The sequence below is a fragment of the Homalodisca vitripennis genome, chromosome 2, assembly GCF_021130785.1.
Source record: "Homalodisca vitripennis isolate AUS2020 chromosome 2, UT_GWSS_2.1, whole genome shotgun sequence".
NCBI classification, from domain to species: Eukaryota; Metazoa; Arthropoda; class Insecta; order Hemiptera; family Cicadellidae; genus Homalodisca; species Homalodisca vitripennis.
Window position 1 is genome coordinate 132,581,908 of NC_060208.1, and position 18,230 is coordinate 132,600,137.

Consider the following 18,230-nt stretch of genomic DNA (forward strand, 5'->3'; position numbering starts at 1 on the left):
GTTTTTGTTCGTTGTTTACAACATTTAACGTGCCATACAGCATTTCCTTCAGGACTTAATCGTCCTTTTTCGTTGTATGGGAGCGCAGAAGATTCCGTTGAGGATAACAATGAAAATGAAATTGAAGAAGCTGGACCGACACATTCTGAAGCTTTTTAATTTCAGCAGAGACTTTGGCTTGGTTTGAAAAACAGACTGAAAGCACACTAACTCAGATTGTTCTACGTAACCAAATAACGAACTTGGTTGCAAAAAACGAACCAATACAGTTATTCAGAAATCCATAACAGACTTATTTTAAATATTTCGTAACTTGAGTTATTTATTACTCTCAGTTTAACATTAGGTACAATATTTTGGTTTTATCTAGTACAGGTGCACAAAATATGACTAATGTATTTTTTCTGTGAAATAAACATTTAAAACTATCATTAATACAGTAGTGAATAATTGTATTTATTCGATCCACTTCTGTAAACAACAACATAATTTATGCTTGATTACACATAACTATTCATCACCTCTTTTGTGGTTCATTTCTAAAATCTGAAAACGTCATAAATCTGTACGTTTTGGGTCACAATTGATCCGGATTATTGACGCTCTACTGTAATTATTTTTGTCTGTTTAAGTTTACTAACTTGTTTCTCAATGCTATTCAATCTAGAATTCCTGATGTCTTTGTATTTCGTGTTTGAAGGCAATACTGTCCTATGCCCAATGATGGAAAAAATTACCACCCACATTTTGATGAAAAAAAAAAAAAAACAGCAAATGCGTTGGAGGTGCAATAAATTAGTGCACTAAACTTTGTGTTACAGACTTTTTTCTAATGTCCTTCTTTTTGTAAGTATTAATATTGGAACGGGTTTACTAAAAATGATAATCATAACAGTTTATACATAAATTGAAAACCTATTTTTTACCCGTTTTATCGTAATACTTTAGTTTTTTTTTTATAAAAGTACAAATACATCTTCGTATATGAAGATGTAAGTTTGAAACTTCCATTGCTTCTTGCTATATATTCAATATTGTGTTAACATTTTTGGGGTACTAGTTCAAGTTGCTTCACTTCCTGAATTAGAAAAATAAAGGAAATAAATACTTCAAAGCAACATTCAATTAATTTAATGAACATTAGCTAAAGGTCAACTTCTCTTGATTAAAGGAGTCAATCAAAGAGCAGTACGTTATTTCCACCCTTTGTACATCCCAGTTATGTACGAGTTGGTATCCTCCCATCACATGATTGCTTTCCTTCTTCTTCTCCATATTGTCTTCGTTTGTTTCTGTAGTGTAATTTTAGTTATATACTTATTTTATTTGTAAATGCTAGTTTTATGGGCTGATATTCCGAAAGTGAATGGATTTTTGTGTATACATTTTTTGGAGTTGTTGTTATAACTTAAAAGTCAAGTTTAAGTAGTTTTGAGTTATAGGTTTAGTGGGGTCTATTCTAGACATAATTACTAGCAGTTTAGTTGTTTAAGCGGCCCTGTCCAACTGTGCCTTAAAACTCCTTAAGACTTATATGTGCCCGTATAAAATATCTGAAGCACCTTTGTGCTATGTGTCCTTCCTCACCTCTCCGCTCCGTGTCACGACGCAATATTCAAATTCATACAAGAGCGCACAATACGCAGCATCTCGTGCCAGTGCGAGATTATCAGTGGAATCAAAAGGCGCAATAATCGGAGAAGAATGCAACGCCTGACTCCGCCTTTTGGCGCCATTGTACAACATTATGGCGGGCCCGCGCGCGACAATGCCGGCTGTCGCTACATTATTGAACTCCGGAAATTAATAACAGTCGAGCCGGATAACTGGAACCGGAGAAGGTGAGGCTTTGAAGGTTGGATTAATATCGAAATAGCTGAGGATCCACTTTGATGTTTCAGGAGTATCAATGGATCCTCCCGCCTGCTCGAGACTACCCATTGCAGGTGAGTGAGTCACAATTGTCACCCATTGTGTATTGTGTAGTTCTCTATATTGCTACATTCCCGACACCTACAGTATTTACTAACACCGGCCCATTGTGAGCCGACCCGAGTCTGAGATTATTAAAATTTCTCCATTGACAGCCATCCAATTGGGGTTCGTCCGAAAAAGTCCATTGGAAGATATCATTCGGTTTTTTTCAAGTAAAAGAAGTAAGTCTCTTTGAAAATCTCCACGGTATGTTCCTATTTTACTAGTAGTTGTCAGATAATCATAAGAAATGTTGTTCCTATTCTTACTACAAAGCCTTCCTAACTGATTATTTCTAAACTATTTCCAAATACCTCATGTTTGTATTGTTGAAATTGGAACCCAAAACTTATAATAGTGAAGAGTTTAATAATTTTAACACCCTCAATTTACAAACCATTGAAAATACTAAAACCTTACAAACTTACATTTAAACAATATGTAATGACAGTGCCAAAATTAAAGCTCAATAGTTATTAGATTACACAATTATTATTAGTCACAATTCTTTTAGTTATTTTTTCTTTTATAAAATTCCGAGCAGAAGCAAGTGTTTTAATATTTTCAACGATCTGAATTTTGTCTTCCATTGGCATTGGCACCGTGGAAATATTACGTAGGATGTGTAAAATTAATTATAATATAGGTTGCATGAAGGGTCTAGCATGTGGTTGCTAGCTTTTAATTTTTTAATTTTATTTTTGGGTGAAGGGTTGTTGTAAGGTAGTATATAGTAATTCATCGAAGTTAGATCACACTAAAGTACTAATAAAGTTTTATTTTCAGTTTACTATAGAATTGTTTTGTTATTGCTGTAGAAAGAATTATTAGTCGATTACATTGAATGGCGTTCAATATAACGCATCTTCCGGGTTAATACAGTATGGCTTTATAATATTGAACGGTACGTTTCGAAAACTGGTGTCTGCACTCTACTTCAGGTGTCATAACTGATGTCTACATAACACAATAAACATTGAATCAATATCCAGCACCGAAGACATGAGCAGCACAATCAAATGCCACTATAAATTTAAATAGCACTGCCACAACTCCTGATCGAAATAACCAACAAGTATGTGGGGACCAAGCGGTAAGGTCCATCGGTAAGGGACGACTCTACGTCATTGTTAATGTCTCTTATAGTTTCGCTGGGTTAGGGGGGGTGGGGGTATAATTAGGTGTTTTGTTTTCCACCTGTTTAACAACATCTACCTCAGTTATTCATTCTTCAAATCATTAGTGAAATCGGATAGTGGTTTGTGGCGTCGCCTGGGAAGTAGGGGATGTCACTACTCCCTCCCCCTACCCTAGGAGTATCATACTGCAATCCCAGAGTATGATCGAACTGAAAATAATTAGAAAAAACAAAGCACACCATAGCGGTTAAACGGTTTCTAATCAGATAATTTACACTTGCTTAACATGACTCACAAAGTTACCTTTTTATCGTTCCACTTTCTCGCCTACAGGTCGCGGGTTCGATTTCCGAGTAGGTCTATACAAATTTGCGATTGGGTTTAACTGTTTCGTCTTAGAAACATGTAGTGTAATCAAGAAAATGCCGTTGAGGAAGGAAGAACTCCCGGAAAATGCATCTACAATATTACTAATAGGCTAACAAATGTATATAATGTTTTAAAACCACACAAATTTAAAACAAACTGTATTATCAGGACTACTAAGATTGGTGTATTTTACTCGTAATTTGCCATATTATACAATATTACTTTGTTACAGATCTTGATTCCGAGCCACGGAATAAACATATGTAAACTCATTCATTATTGATATACCAAATTTGAGACTCTAAGTTAAAGATCGATTTACATTAGAGAAATTAACGTAAAAAGTTGTATATGTTATTAAATGTGGATTAATTATTTCCAAATTAAGTTTTAGCTGTTTAATAAGCTGAGAAGAAGTGGGTGTGTTTTGTTTCAGTGTACCTTTGGACGACATCCTGGACCTCAGAGCGTACTCGGGAGTCTGTCAAGACAGGTGAGATTATTCATAATATTCTCTGACTTCTTGTGAATTTAAAATTCAAAAAATTGCCAAGAAGCATCACGCATAGGATATTGTTAACGTTACCAAGTTTTGACGAGATCAAGTTTTACTTATGCTCCAGTACACCCAGTTTAACAACAAAAACCATTTAACCCATAAGCATATATTAAACATTTTCTGTTGTCGCCCCACGTACCCTCTGGGGAGGTAAAGAACACGTTATGAAAGTTCGTTTTTAAACCCTCAACTGAGTTACAGTTTCATCTATACGAGTTAAAGCAATAAATATTGAAAACCAAAATGACAATGAGTTACAAATCTTACCAAGAAACGTAGCGTTTTGATAAATAGTTGAATAACGTATTAATTTAACCAAAGGAATATAACTAAACTGTCGCCAATGTAAGAGCTGTGGCTGCATTTACAGACTTCTTGTGTTTTGAGTGTTAAGAGTAGTTATTTATACTATCTTACGGATTTAACTATGTTACATGGTGTATTCTTTTAGACTATTCAACTTCCTTTTTTAATCTTATGCCTATGCGGAATTTCTCCGAAACATGATCCTTTGGACCTGCCATAGTCCTTATTGGACATCCAACAAAAGTTCCTTTAAATTTATTTGTAAAACGCCGGATTTATTACACAGCACACAGAATACGTAGTTGGATAGTTCTTAGTTGTATTCTTTTTAAATTATAGTGTTTTAAAATTTTTGTAACAAAAAGTGAAATTTTGTAAATGATTGTTACCCAATGATAGACCAAAACTAAATAGTAAATTGACTCTCAAGACCGAATTTTTCTCGAGGTAAAGGGAGGCGTTTAGTCATATCGACGCACAAAATCCCGAAAATTACTTGTGTCATTGTGCTAAACGACTTTTGAAATAAAAATGTTTATTTTAGATTTTCCAAAGCCTTAAGAAAAGATTAGGTTTAACAAAATTTGTGTAGATCTGTTGAGGCGGGAAGGCCGGGTTTGTGGGTGGAGGGGTGTGGACAGATGCAAGTGCGCCAAATCAAGTGGGCAATATTTCATTACGGTACGATTTGCATTAGTACGCTATTAGAGCCGGCCCTGCTATTTGCTCACTTTATTGCCGCTTAATCCGCCCGTTGTAGGGCGATCTTGGGGGTCTATTTGGTGGGGGTGGAGGGAGGGGGGCATCGTGCAGCTGACACTCTTCCACGTTGGTAGCGTCACGTTGCACGTCAATTTAAGATATGTTGGTTTCATTGTAACATGTAAACATAAAATCGTTAAATCATTCTAAAATGTATAGTATATGAAAATGAATTTTAATAGCCGGTTGTAATGGCTGACATCTTTATTTTAGCTCATAAGAACATTCTTACCTGATTCTTAATTTTGGTTTTAGGGCAATAGATGATTATATATTTTTTTAAACTATACATCTTAAAATATAATTAATAATTATTAATCAAAAAGATTACATTTTGTCTATAATTTTAATTGTTTATACAGGAAGTAATCCCAAACTATGTTGTACTTTATGGTTTGATTAAACACTCTACAATAAGAACTCAAAGAGTTGTTGCAAAGCGTTTTAGTTATATCTTGAACATTTAACAGCTTCCATTATTTTACAGTTTGAGGTTTAAAGTAATTGTTTTCGTGGGGTAAAACACAAGGACATTTCACCACAACCGACTCTTAATATAACCTCAATAAATATCAACAACCCGTCAGTTGTCTTAATTTGTTTTCTTAAAAATGTGTGGAGTTTTTTCAAGGCGCCTTCAAGATAGCAATGCAGTTTTGCCTTACGTTGTTGTCTTGTGTTGCGTCAACGAATCACTCGGGCACTAGTAACATGTTGAAGTATGTGGTTTATTGATCTTCTACAAGGTAGAAGGGAAAGGTAAAAATACAAACACACGCAAAAAATTGACTTGTGTGTATATGACAGTAAACTATTTCCATTTGCATGTTTCACATTCCAATCTGTGTTATGAAGCGAAACAATAAAATAAAGTTGAAATTGCAAGGAAATATGTAATAATACGTTGGTAAAATAACACATTGATTGATCAATACCAAGAGTATGGATTTGCATTATTCAGGTTAATGTGCACTCTTCGATATTACACAATGGTTATTGTATGTACTAATGTAATACTTTAATTTATCTAATGGTAAAAAGAATAGAAACAGGAACAGATGAAGGATAGGAGAATTATCATTATGTTACAAGAACTGAAAGCAGAAACTGGTATCTGTCTCAATGTTCAGGTGTACAAACCCTAAGAGTAAGATTAAGCGCGCATGTAACTTTTGAAATCGATAAAAATATGACGATTCACATAAAAAAGTGATACATGACTACAGAAGAGTACCACATAAACAGGTGTAGCACAAGAAAAACGCCTGTTTATCATGCACATATTTTTCTACCTAATGAGTTTTGTACAAGTGCCCAGTGTTTTATACGTGATTGCGTACATCTACTATGTATCATAAAAATCCATTTGTGATGATTCCACCCCGAATAAGTCATTAAAACGTTTTAACTCGCACTGGAAACATGATCATGCATCCTCGTTTTGTGTTTACCGAAATAGGCTCAACGACGAGAGTTTTAGTAACGTTATCGAGGCCGACTGCGACGTGAAACCAAACCGGGCAAGAGGCGGGTGAAAATTAGCAAGCGGAAAATTTAAACGGAGGGAGTAATAACGTTTGATGCTCGGCGTATTGTCAGTGGTATGGGGAGAGGGAGACAATAGTGGGACACTACAGGGGGTGTAATCTTGGAGGCTGAGCGTGCGGCTTATGTCGAGAGCCATGTGGGTGAAAATTACTGGGACACCCCGGCTAGCCCCGCTCGCCACCGGAGGACAAACACGGTAGTGGGAAGTCGATAATTTATTGTCAGTCATAACGTGTTGTGAGAGTGATATACGATATTGTTATTGCTGCCAGTGTTATTGAGTAGCTAACGATATCCAGTGCGTCATCGACTGAGCGGACTGTATTAGCCGCATAGACGTCGCGTCGGCGAAAGGTGTCACTGAATGACATACAGACAAAATCCATCGGATAAAAAGATATTGTCCATACGCTTTACAGTATGTCTGTTCACGTTGAAGGGTTAAATAAACTTCAGAATATTATGGTTTAGATTTGAAATAATAAACTCCTTCCACCTTTCCACCTTGTTTATTTAGCAAATATCAACAAAACTGTATTTCTCGGTATAACATTCTAAGCAAGTAATACAGTATTTTTAACACAGACTATCGAGCCATACGGTTTATAAAGGCACTTAATAATCTACTACTGCTGGGTGTGGATTAAAATAAACATAATCGATAAATCGATGGTAGAAGCGTGGCAAGTGAAAAAATGTGAAATGACTTTTAAAGAATTAATCGATGTTACTCAACTGTCACAAAATTCAGACACCTTTCGTGGTGCGCATTTCTTGTAAGAACAGGGGTTGTATAAAAATTAAGTGCATTAAATACGATACTATTCAATACTTTCTACTATAAGAGCGGCCATCCACAATGTGTGAAACGTCTATCCCAAAGGGCCTTAGTTATTCTTAAAAAAGTATTGTAACAATTTGAAAATTTGTTCCTTCATCCAACTCTATAAAGCAAAATAATCAAAATTTCAAGACGAAATGCCCTTGCTACTCACCTCTATGTGGAATACTTAATGTTATGAAATTAATTAATTTTTGGACGGTGTCAAACTACAGAACAATTTACTTTGAACAAGCGGTGGAACGTCATCATAACTCAGATAATACTCTACAAACTCTGTTATATCCGTGACCGCGTATGTAGTACAGTACAACAAAATAAAAGTATTGAATAGTGTGTCTCTCTTATCTATCTAAAAAATCCTATTTTTATAAAATAAAGATTACACAAAAATAATGCTAAGTAGATCATTATAAATTACACCTATTAAGTAATTTTACTTATTGAATGATTTATATTCATTTGCTTTTTCAGTATAGCAGTTTTATTTTTGGCAGAAACATTTTGTGTTGAAATAAATCGGTGAATGTTGCAACGAGCACCCCATAATCATAGCTCATGAGATGTTACGTCGCGTTGCTGGCGCCATCTCAGATGATAATGTACTAGCTAATATTTTTTAAATTATTTTTTGCAGTACACCTTTAATTATTTGTTATCTGCACTATACTGCCGTTCAAGCATAACTAGTTAATATCTTCGAAAAGACAGCATTTAAAAACGTAATGTAAAGAACCTTATATTTTTAATTTTACTTACGTAGGAGTTTAATTATGTAATTTCTCATTATACAGAGTAAAAAGGTGTTACTAAATTACACAACTAGTGCTGTAAATATAACAGATTGCACCGATCCTGTTATTTAAAGTATTCCAATTCACTTGTTATCCTATTATTTTTCTCACACAAATGCTCTTAGTTTGGAGTTGTGTGGTTGGTTTCTTCCTTGTGTGAAGAACACATGTGTGAAATTTATTACTGTATTTCTCTATCCGCTCAAAATGTATCGTATGAACATAGACCACATAGAAATTACATCTACTGAAGAGATCTCTTAGGTTTACTCAATAAACGTTTTATAATTTGAAAAGATACGCCTTCAGCTAGATCCAGTTATTTCCCAAAATTACAAATTGGTAATTGTAATAGTGCTTATAATTTTCTCACACCTTAGGATAAATGAAGTTGTAGAGAGGGAAATACATCATTAAACTAAAGTGAATTTATATGGATATTCACAATTCATTAAAACATCAGTAATTCATTTACGTCCTAATGTTCCAGAACACTCTACCAACATTCCCAGGTCATATTCCTGGACCAAAGACAACCAAAATATCATATTCGAAATTTTCAAAAACTCAATAATTACCTAAACAGTCTCCATTTTTATTTTTAGTATATTTATTTTTAATTTTAGAACAGCATGGTGGATAAAGGTGAACAATCGTAAAGGCCTAACTACAGTAAAAATGATAATATTTTACATAAAATGTAAAAAATTTGAAGCGTAAATATCTTAAACCCAACATACGATAAACATTTACCATTCATGACATTTTAGTTAGATCATTACAGATCCAACGGTATCAAAGTTCAAGAATATCGAATGATAAGTAAGGGATATAATGAACTTTTAAAAGCCGAGTACAAACAATGTCAACAGTTATTACGGGACAGCACTCATTTTGAGCAATAACAATCAGCTGTTTTAAATTTTAGCTGCACTAATCACCTGAACAACTCTCTGGTCATAACTTCCTTCCCTATTATAAGATTTAAGTTTTTTCGATAAAAATATAATAAAATAAAAACTATTATAATTAACACAAATAATAATCTTATTTACGATAGGATTGCTAATAAACCCTTAGTTTCTTTTTTACTAAACAGAGAACGAATTCGAATTTAGAATTGTAAGGCTTAATATACAGGCATAGTCCAAGATGTGCCAATAAACTGGCGCTGGCGGTGGGAATATTAAACATAGCTTGATCAATACTGTGCTGAAACTTTGTAAGAGTAGAAATTGGTTTTTTATTCAAAATTATTTTGTACTATGAAAACTTATGTAAAATTCACTTTATATCCCGTGTAAGTTAATGATATTTTTTAGATTATAAAAATCTATATATTCTTATGTCTTATCTTATATCTTATATCTAAATTCAGCAATAGGTAAGGGCATTAATACCACAGTTCAACATTAAAATGTCTTGATCATCTGTTTAGAAGAGCTAAAAGTATAACAGCTGATTGCTGTGATTCAGTATCACTAATGACTGTTGATATTGTTTAGTACTCGGCTTTTTGAAAGCACGTTATCTCCCTTTTTTCTCAGCCGATATTCTTGAACTTGGTATCGCTATGGTTGTAATTAAATGGTCTAATTCAAATATGATGACTGTGACGTTTTTATCATATGTTGATCTAGAGATATTTACGCCAAAATATTTTAAGATGCCGCCATTATCAAAATAAAGCTTGTAAAGTAATTATTTTTTACTGTAATTAGGCCTTTAAATTGTAAAGCCTTTTACCAACTTTGAACTTATTACATCAAGCCGTTTAAATTAAAAATAGGTATATGAAAAATACAAGTGGTGGATTTACGGCTTATTGCTGAGTTTTCAAAAGTTTGAATATGATATTTTGGTTTGCCCTTGGTCCAGGAATAATACCTGAAATGGTTGGAAGAGAGTTCTGGGACACCTAAATATTGAGCTCATATAATAATCAAAGAAATGCATACTGTCATTTTGATACTTAAAGTTGATAAACTGATTCAAATTTATAGTGTTGTTAAAAAAATCAAAACACGGTTCGTTCATTGGATTTACTGTACATGACTTGAGAAGATAACATTACTTAGAATATTGCAAGAAAAGGTTTACTACGAACACAGTTTTTCATTCAAACTATGATTTTTGATTTCTTTTTACGAGCGTGTTTTGTATTCCAAGGTGCCATTCTAATGTTTTATTTTGTCTACTCGACCTACTTTTACGGGTGAAAATTTGTTTTGTTTTGTGCCTCCATAAGGAAATACAATATTAACATCATACACCTTTTTCACCTAATCTTCGGTTGAAATTTAGTTGAAACCAAGTCACTTTGTTCACATTGTTTTATAGAAATATTATAAACACTACAGAAAACCCCTTTATTCTTTTACCTACTAGCTGAAAATAGTTGCATTCTATTGTATAATTCTAACAGTTGCATCCTTACGTAAACCAGAATTTTATTTATATAGTTTAATGTACGATCTTAGATTTCCTGATTAACTTTCAATCATTCCTTGAGGAATTGTTACATTTGTGAAAACAATAGTCTACTTATAACGTCAAAGCGAACTAGTTTATCGCGTTCATCTGTTTGAAAAGGAAAGGTTATGAATTCTCAAGGAAGTACTGACTCCAAAAAATTGATATAGCCTTAAGTACCTCACTAATAAGATTTTGGTGTTGTAGTAGACATTTGGCTCGGTAAGAGACGAGCCTAGACCCGAAACGGCGAGACCTTCCTCAGTAACGGGGAAGCAGCCAACCCAGTCTAAAAATTTAAAACTTTTACTTGAATAAGAAAAACTCTTCGGACAAATCCAGTACCGTAGTTTCTTTTTTACTTTTGGATGATAGAATGAAAAGATAATTATTGAAGATGGAGAATTTTATCACATTTTTATGGCATTTTATCATTTGAAGAATAAAACGCTTATCAAGAACAATAGCATACGTACTAAGTACCAACGTAGCCACCGAGGGAATCCTAGAGGACCGTACCTCCCCCCTCCAAATTTGCAAACTTTTCAATTACTTTTTTAGTAAACAATTATTATTGTTTAAATAATTCAGTATTACTGCCATGCACTGCTGAAAGATAGTTCTCAGCATAGAAACGGGTCATGAAAGTTTTAAGGGACAAAAGGGGGCCTTAATTTCTGTTCACTATGTGAAAATATCAACTGTCTTGACCCCTCCTCCAATTTTTTCCTGCCTACGTTCTTGCTAAGTAGTTATAAAAAGTTAGTTGAAGACTCTATTATACTTTGTTTATTTAAATTGAAAATCCTTTAAAAATGTTCTTGGTCCAATACCCCCCCCCCCGCGCCCCCCTTGTATATACGGCCGACCTTTGGACGAGCTGACGTTCCTTAAGTCGACAAGTGAGAGGTGGGGCCGGGGCCGGGGGTTCGGGAGATGTGGTCGCGAGCTCTGATTAAATTGGCAAGGTACCAGACCAGGGGGCAGATGGAAGGTGTTCACGGCCTCTTGATCAATAAAGGCCCGTATCATCGCCCCTCGCACCCCATGAATATCGCCCCTGCTGCTCCCCGCTCGAGCGGCACAAAGCGTTTTCTACGCTGGTTTATACCCGACTAGCTGGCCCTTGTCGCTCCAGGCCCACTTTATTTTCTCGGTACATTACGGTAGGTTGTGAAAGGCAGAGAGCTGAAATCTCGTAGATGGTTAATTAAATTTCAACTTTCAAAATAAAGCTTATGTTTAGACAGTAAAAAGCCATTATTAAAAAAATGAAATTATTAAATCATATCATGTAAAATAATACTTACTTTTGAGATCTAAAAATGTACAACTTATTGACTGACTATCTTATAAAATTAAAAAATTAAAAATTGTGTATGTATATAAGTATATATTACAGACTTCTCGCCTAGTGCCTTTAAATTTTGTTGTAAGTGGAATCAAATCATTTGAAGATTTAAACATTGTCCGTTTTTTAATTTGGGAACTATTTGTGGAAAAATAATATTGTTGCCATGTATCTTCGTGAAAAGAATTTCAAGACAAATCAGTTGTTGGCTGGATTAACGAGTTTCAGTTTACTTGTGAAGGTACAAAATAACGTGAAGTATTTGATTAGGTGTGTGCAAAAATCCGAATCATCACATAAGTAATCTTGGACTTTCTAACATCAGTTATAAACAAAACTGAAAAGAAACTGCCAATTTATAATGTGTTTGCCAATGGGGGACATACTACATTAAAGGTATTTTAATTCAGGATCATAATATACAATGGCATGGAGTTGAGAAAATTGGAAATATTTAGTAGTGTAACGCATATGTATGAGCTAATACTGCGATTCGGGGTTGACCAATGAAACGGTCAGGTATGTTAACTATGATACCAATGATTATCTCAGGAGATGTGTTCCCAGAGGTGTGTTGGGCCTGTCACTCTGATCGGTAGTAGTGTTATAATGGATGGTTTAAAACCATTTACCATTTTAGTTGTGTAATAAAATAAATTCGTAAAAAGTTACAGTTATAATTTTAGTGTAAATAAGTGTTAGAATAACGTTGAAATTAGTAAAGAGACGTATATCGGATGATTCCCCATCTACTTGAAATTATTTTAATAACCCATATCAATAAATGTAATGTTTAGACCATTTACCTGATGGACTAGTGATTAGACGACCTTTTAATGTTTGAAAATAAATTGTTGGATGGAGTAATGTAGAATTTTAAAGTTGTGTCAATGATTTAGTAAAACTAAACAGGAAATTTCACTTCAACAATATTTGTATGCAATTTTCGCAATAGAGGGAGTTATTTGTATAAAATCCGTTATAAAAAAACTCATATCGCCTTGGACAAATCAATTATACCGAAATGTACTTTCATTATGGCGTCTTTTGATTATTCAATTGACACATTTCAACTGTTTTATACATTTCACTCTGTCCCAAGTTTTAAAATAACTTTAATTTGAAATTTTAATTGAATATGTTAACTGATGGTGGATAACGTCCTGCGCGTTATAAGAAACAATAACAACAGTAATACATGCTTGACCAATAAAGATTATAGTATTAATGGTAATGTTAAAATAAACATATTATTGTTACAGTCATGATTTTTTTCATTTTAAAATTTGGACAGTGCTTTAAACATTTTAGGTTGTATTAAAACATAGTTGTTGCCAGAACATATAAAGATTGAAACCAATTTCTTTACTTGTTATGTTTATTTCTAACAAATTTGTTAGGTTGAGATGTGATAGTTTGTAGTTGTGTAAAATACAAGTTTGGGAACGACATGAATTGTACTCGTCAAACTTATTTTATCAGCTTCTCAGTTTGCAAAGTATTTGAAAAAAATGTCCTGAAGCTAAAACGTTAGCTACGATCTAAGAGTTACAACGGGGGGATCGTGAAAGTAAAAGTTAACAAGGTATTACTATTATATTGCAAATTTTGCATCCAAGCCATTATTTTGAAAAAAGGATTACATGTACATTACATACAGCAAGAAGAGCAGACAATTAATTTTTACGATTTTTGGCCACAAACGGATAATCCATAGTACCACCACAAAGGATTAAGTGAAGAAGACATTCTTATGTATATCCACTCAACATTCACTATCCTTCTCATAGTTCCAGTGTTTGTCAAGAGATAGCAGCATCGTGCAGGTGGATACTTTATCGTTTCCTGTATTAACTTTAATTTCTGTCACGTAACTAAAAAAATTGTAAAGTCATAAATCAAGTTGAATTTACTTATTCCCGTTTAATTGCTGCCTTACAACAGCCGTTTTTTAGTTTAATAAATTTCCGTAAACAATACATTAAACAAAGGAAAAATTATAAACTCTGTACTCTGTGGTGACACACTGCACCGAGCCGTCACGTCAGTATCCCCACGCCCGTTCAACTAGGGCCCGAGTATCGGCCAGATTATCAGGTGTTTTCACTGTAAACTCTGTACTCTCTGGCGACACTGCACCGAGTCGCCCCATCAGTGTCCCCACGCCCGTTCAACCAGGGCACCGGTATCGGCCAGTTTATCGGGTGTTTTCACTATAAACTCTGTACTCTGTTGTGACTCACAGCAGCGAGCCTCCACGTCAGTGTCCACACGCCCGTTTAACTAGGGCACCAGTATCGGCCAGTTTATCGGATGTTTTCACTGTAAACTCTGTACTCTATGGCGACACTGCACCGAGTCGCCCCATCAGTGTCCCCACGCCCGTTTAACCAGGGCACCGGTATCGGCCGGTTTATCGGATGTGCTCACTATAAACTCTGTACTCTGTGGTGAAACACAGCACCGAGCCGCCACGACAGTGTCCCCACGCCCGCTCAATTAGAGCACCAAAACCGGCCAGTTTATCGGAGGTCCGCTAAGCTCCCCGCATCTGCCCGTTCACGCAAACAAATTATCCGCCCCTCTTTTATTACATATTCATTATTGACAGGGGATGTAATCCGCCGTCCCAGGGGACTGATCTGATCTCGTCCCATCTTATTTATGTGATACTCGGGGGCTCTTGTGAAGTGGCGGTGTCAATTTGTCAGCCGCGTAGTTCCGTCAGATCCTGTTGCGATGATTGTTTTACCTCGAAACCTGCAGTGTAGGATATAAGAAATTATTTAACGAACGATACAGTCTTCTCTGCAGTGTAACCTAATACTCGATACAGTATTTGTGTATGACGTTGTACGTTATTAGAAGATCCATGATAATCTGATAAGCTCATCTTCAGAATAGAATTTCTTACAGCTACCGAGCTACTTAATTCAACCCCTAACCCGTAACTACAAGTGGTGGTAATACCTCCTGAGTTAATTTAGTAAATCCTATTTCCAAGTTTGGGAAGTAGGATTGGTGTTGTTTGGGTAATATACTAACAAATTCCTGTTTACAGATCGCCAACTGTGTTGTCATGAGTTGACATGACAGTGAACAACTAATTAAAACAACTTAAAAGTCGGTAGGGTAGTAGTAGTTTTGTTAGTGTAGGAAAAAACGGTTTCAGTTTTCATCTGAAAGTAAATATGTTATAGTTAATTTTTATTCTGTGTAAACCAACCAAGAGCTCAACAGATTTAACAAGCACAACCAAGTTACATCAAAAATCAGTAGTAAAAATTACGCAAAATTTCATTTTTATATCATATTTTGATTTACATGTAAAAGCAGATCAAAACGTATGTTTTCAAAAACCATGCACGATGTTTTGTTAGTACAAGTTTTATTATTTTCAAGTATGTATGTATAATCATGTATTAGATATATTTTCAAAGCGTTTCCCTGCGTATTATCAGTTGGTATTTTCTGAAGTAACTTTAATTTTTAACTTGCGTTCGCAACTGAATTCAATTAAGAGACGTCTTCGGTTTTGTGATGAGATGCAGTATTTTAGATACTCTAATTTTGTGTGTATAATATAATGAGTATTGCAGAAGTTGCTCAATTTCAAAGCAGTCTATAATAGTGTGTTTGATTACAATTTTCGTTTGTTCAACAGGCTGTCAGCCATCGTGAACGAAGTGAAAACCCGAGGGGATTCGTCGCATTTGGACAAGGTTAGTGTTTTAAGTCCAAATAGCTTTTATATAGCTGAAAGTGATCTGAGAATAACTGCAATCTTATAACATTTTAAAATATTTCATGTTTACCTAAATATTGATACCTTTATTCGTTTTCAGGATGTTGGAACTGTGACGCTCGAGCTGGACTTGAAAATAAGCAGGAAGTCTCTGGAATTATTCCTTCAGCGAATCCTGTGGGAGAACTTAGCCAAAGACAGAGAAGGAAACACGATGCAGATTATCAGATTCAAGGTAAGATCCAGGGTAGTGTGAAGTTCCTAATAGTAGCTTGGATTAAATGAATATCAATCATAAATCACATGTTTTTGTATCTCTTATGTGGAGAGATAAATTTGTTTAGCAAATACATTTGGTAGCTACAGCTACCTTCATTGCCGTATTGAGTTCTACATCGACTTCACATGTTTATAATATTTTTGAATTCACTCTCCGAGTTGATAATTTATAACATATTATTCCTACTATCGCGTCTGATGCGTTTGGAAAAGGCTTTTAAAGATTTCAGTAAAGTTTATTCCATACAGGAATAAGTACAGTGAAACGCTAAATAAACCACGAAGCTTATCGTGTTTGAGGTGCACACCATTAATCCAAATTAAGTTTACGTTTTATCATCTATTTATTGAGATTGAAGCAAAAACAATATGTATTTTATAGGAGTTGGATGTTAGTTTACAAGTTAAAAAGTAAATACTGAGAAGACGTTTATGACCGAAAGTTGAAATAGTTCATGTAACTATTCTTTATTTCCTGTAGCAATATCTATATTGTATTAGTATCGATAAACTTCGTATATTGCGTTTTAGGAATTTTAACGTTTTAGGAATGGCCATTAAAAAGTACCATCTTGAAGGAGACCATCATAATGCTGTGTTAAACCACTCTCCTGACATGTCAAATGACTTAACAAAACGATCTCTCAACATTGATTTTCTGATATAGTAAGCAATCGGATTTTAAAACTTTACTAGAAAACTTCTTTACGCTATGTAAATATTTTCGAAATTCAACAGTAGTTGTATCTTCAAAGAAATACGATAGCGCAAGGGCCTGATATGAACAATTACGACAAGGTCTGAAACTACTTAGTTCAAGACGATATCAATATTAAGAATTTTAAAAATACGATTGTAGCTGCCTCTCAAGTAACTAACGTTCATTCAAAAGTACTATTGGGTATTTGACGATAATTCGGCGCAAAACTACTGGTATTTTATTTTTAGAGGAATTTGACAAATATTATTTAGAGTGGGTCTTTTTGAAAAGTGAAGCTCAGGTTCATCATTTGCATACATGTACCAGCAAAAATTATGGTTATCTAATAATAAGACTTTTAGGACATAGACTGAAGATAAGAATACACATTTTTCAGTATGTACTTGAAATATTGCTGGAGATAATGGCATGTTTTTATTTGTAGTAAAGATAATTTAATTTATATATATATATATATATATATATATATATATATATATATACCATATATATATAATATTTTTGAAAATACCACTTCCTGCAGTTATAACTCATGTAAGAAACATGCTATAAAATTTCACATTTTTGTCTTCAGCAGTTTTTATTTGGACCTCGTTATAATATTGCGTAAATTTCCTACTGTAAATTCCTATAATTCCTCGTGGATTATAGAGGAAAAAAGAAAACTCTTACACTTTGTCTATCTTCAGGGAAGTGATCTCGATTCTACCAACTTATATCCTATGTATATCACACTAGGAACAATAAGCGGAAGGATAGTACATTTCTATAGATGGCGTTAAGAGTTTTATGAATATATATATATATATATATATATATATATATATATATATATATATATATATATAATAGCGTTAATAATATTAGCCTTATTTAGCATCGTTATACTTTACGGCGTAATATAAATTGCAGTTTCATTTAAATGTGGTATTAATTGTTTTTATCGAATCATAAGCAATTCGAACTTCTTTACGTAAGCCCATTTTAGCCTATTTTTACTTCGATTTGAGTTTTTGAGTGGTAATTTTAGTATTTCTGAATATGATAATACACATTTAAATGGAGTTTATTAGTGTTAAAAAGTAGGAGATAATTCTCAAGTGCTCTTTATGAGATATTAAATTGGTATCATTTTGTTTATTTCTCAGGGAGTATACGTATAAATTAACTCCAGCCAGTTGTAGTGTTTCACATTGTCGTGCAGGGTAAATTCAAACATCGCTACCTTGTATAATAGGCATTTTACGTAAAAAATGCTTTATCAACATAAATAAATTGATGACAATGTTAATTCTTCTTGGGTATAAACACGTCGATGCACGAAATCTATGTATTTCAATATCATTATTCTTACAACACTAGCTTTATTT

General features: G+C 34.1%; 1 protein-coding gene across 1 annotated transcript in view; it reads left to right on the forward strand.

Annotated features, from left to right (window-relative positions):
- LOC124354747 (COBW domain-containing protein 1-like) overlaps window positions 1-18,230 on the forward strand; it is a 225,382-nt gene that overhangs the window by 184,381 nt on the left and 22,771 nt on the right. Inside the window, exons 8-11 of the mRNA XM_046805418.1 lie at window positions 1,902-1,946; window positions 3,919-3,975; window positions 15,780-15,837; window positions 15,961-16,095. Of these exons, the coding sequence (XP_046661374.1) occupies window positions 1,902-1,946; window positions 3,919-3,975; window positions 15,780-15,837; window positions 15,961-16,095 (295 nt within the window). The remainder of the gene's footprint in view (window positions 1-1,901; window positions 1,947-3,918; window positions 3,976-15,779; window positions 15,838-15,960; window positions 16,096-18,230) is intronic.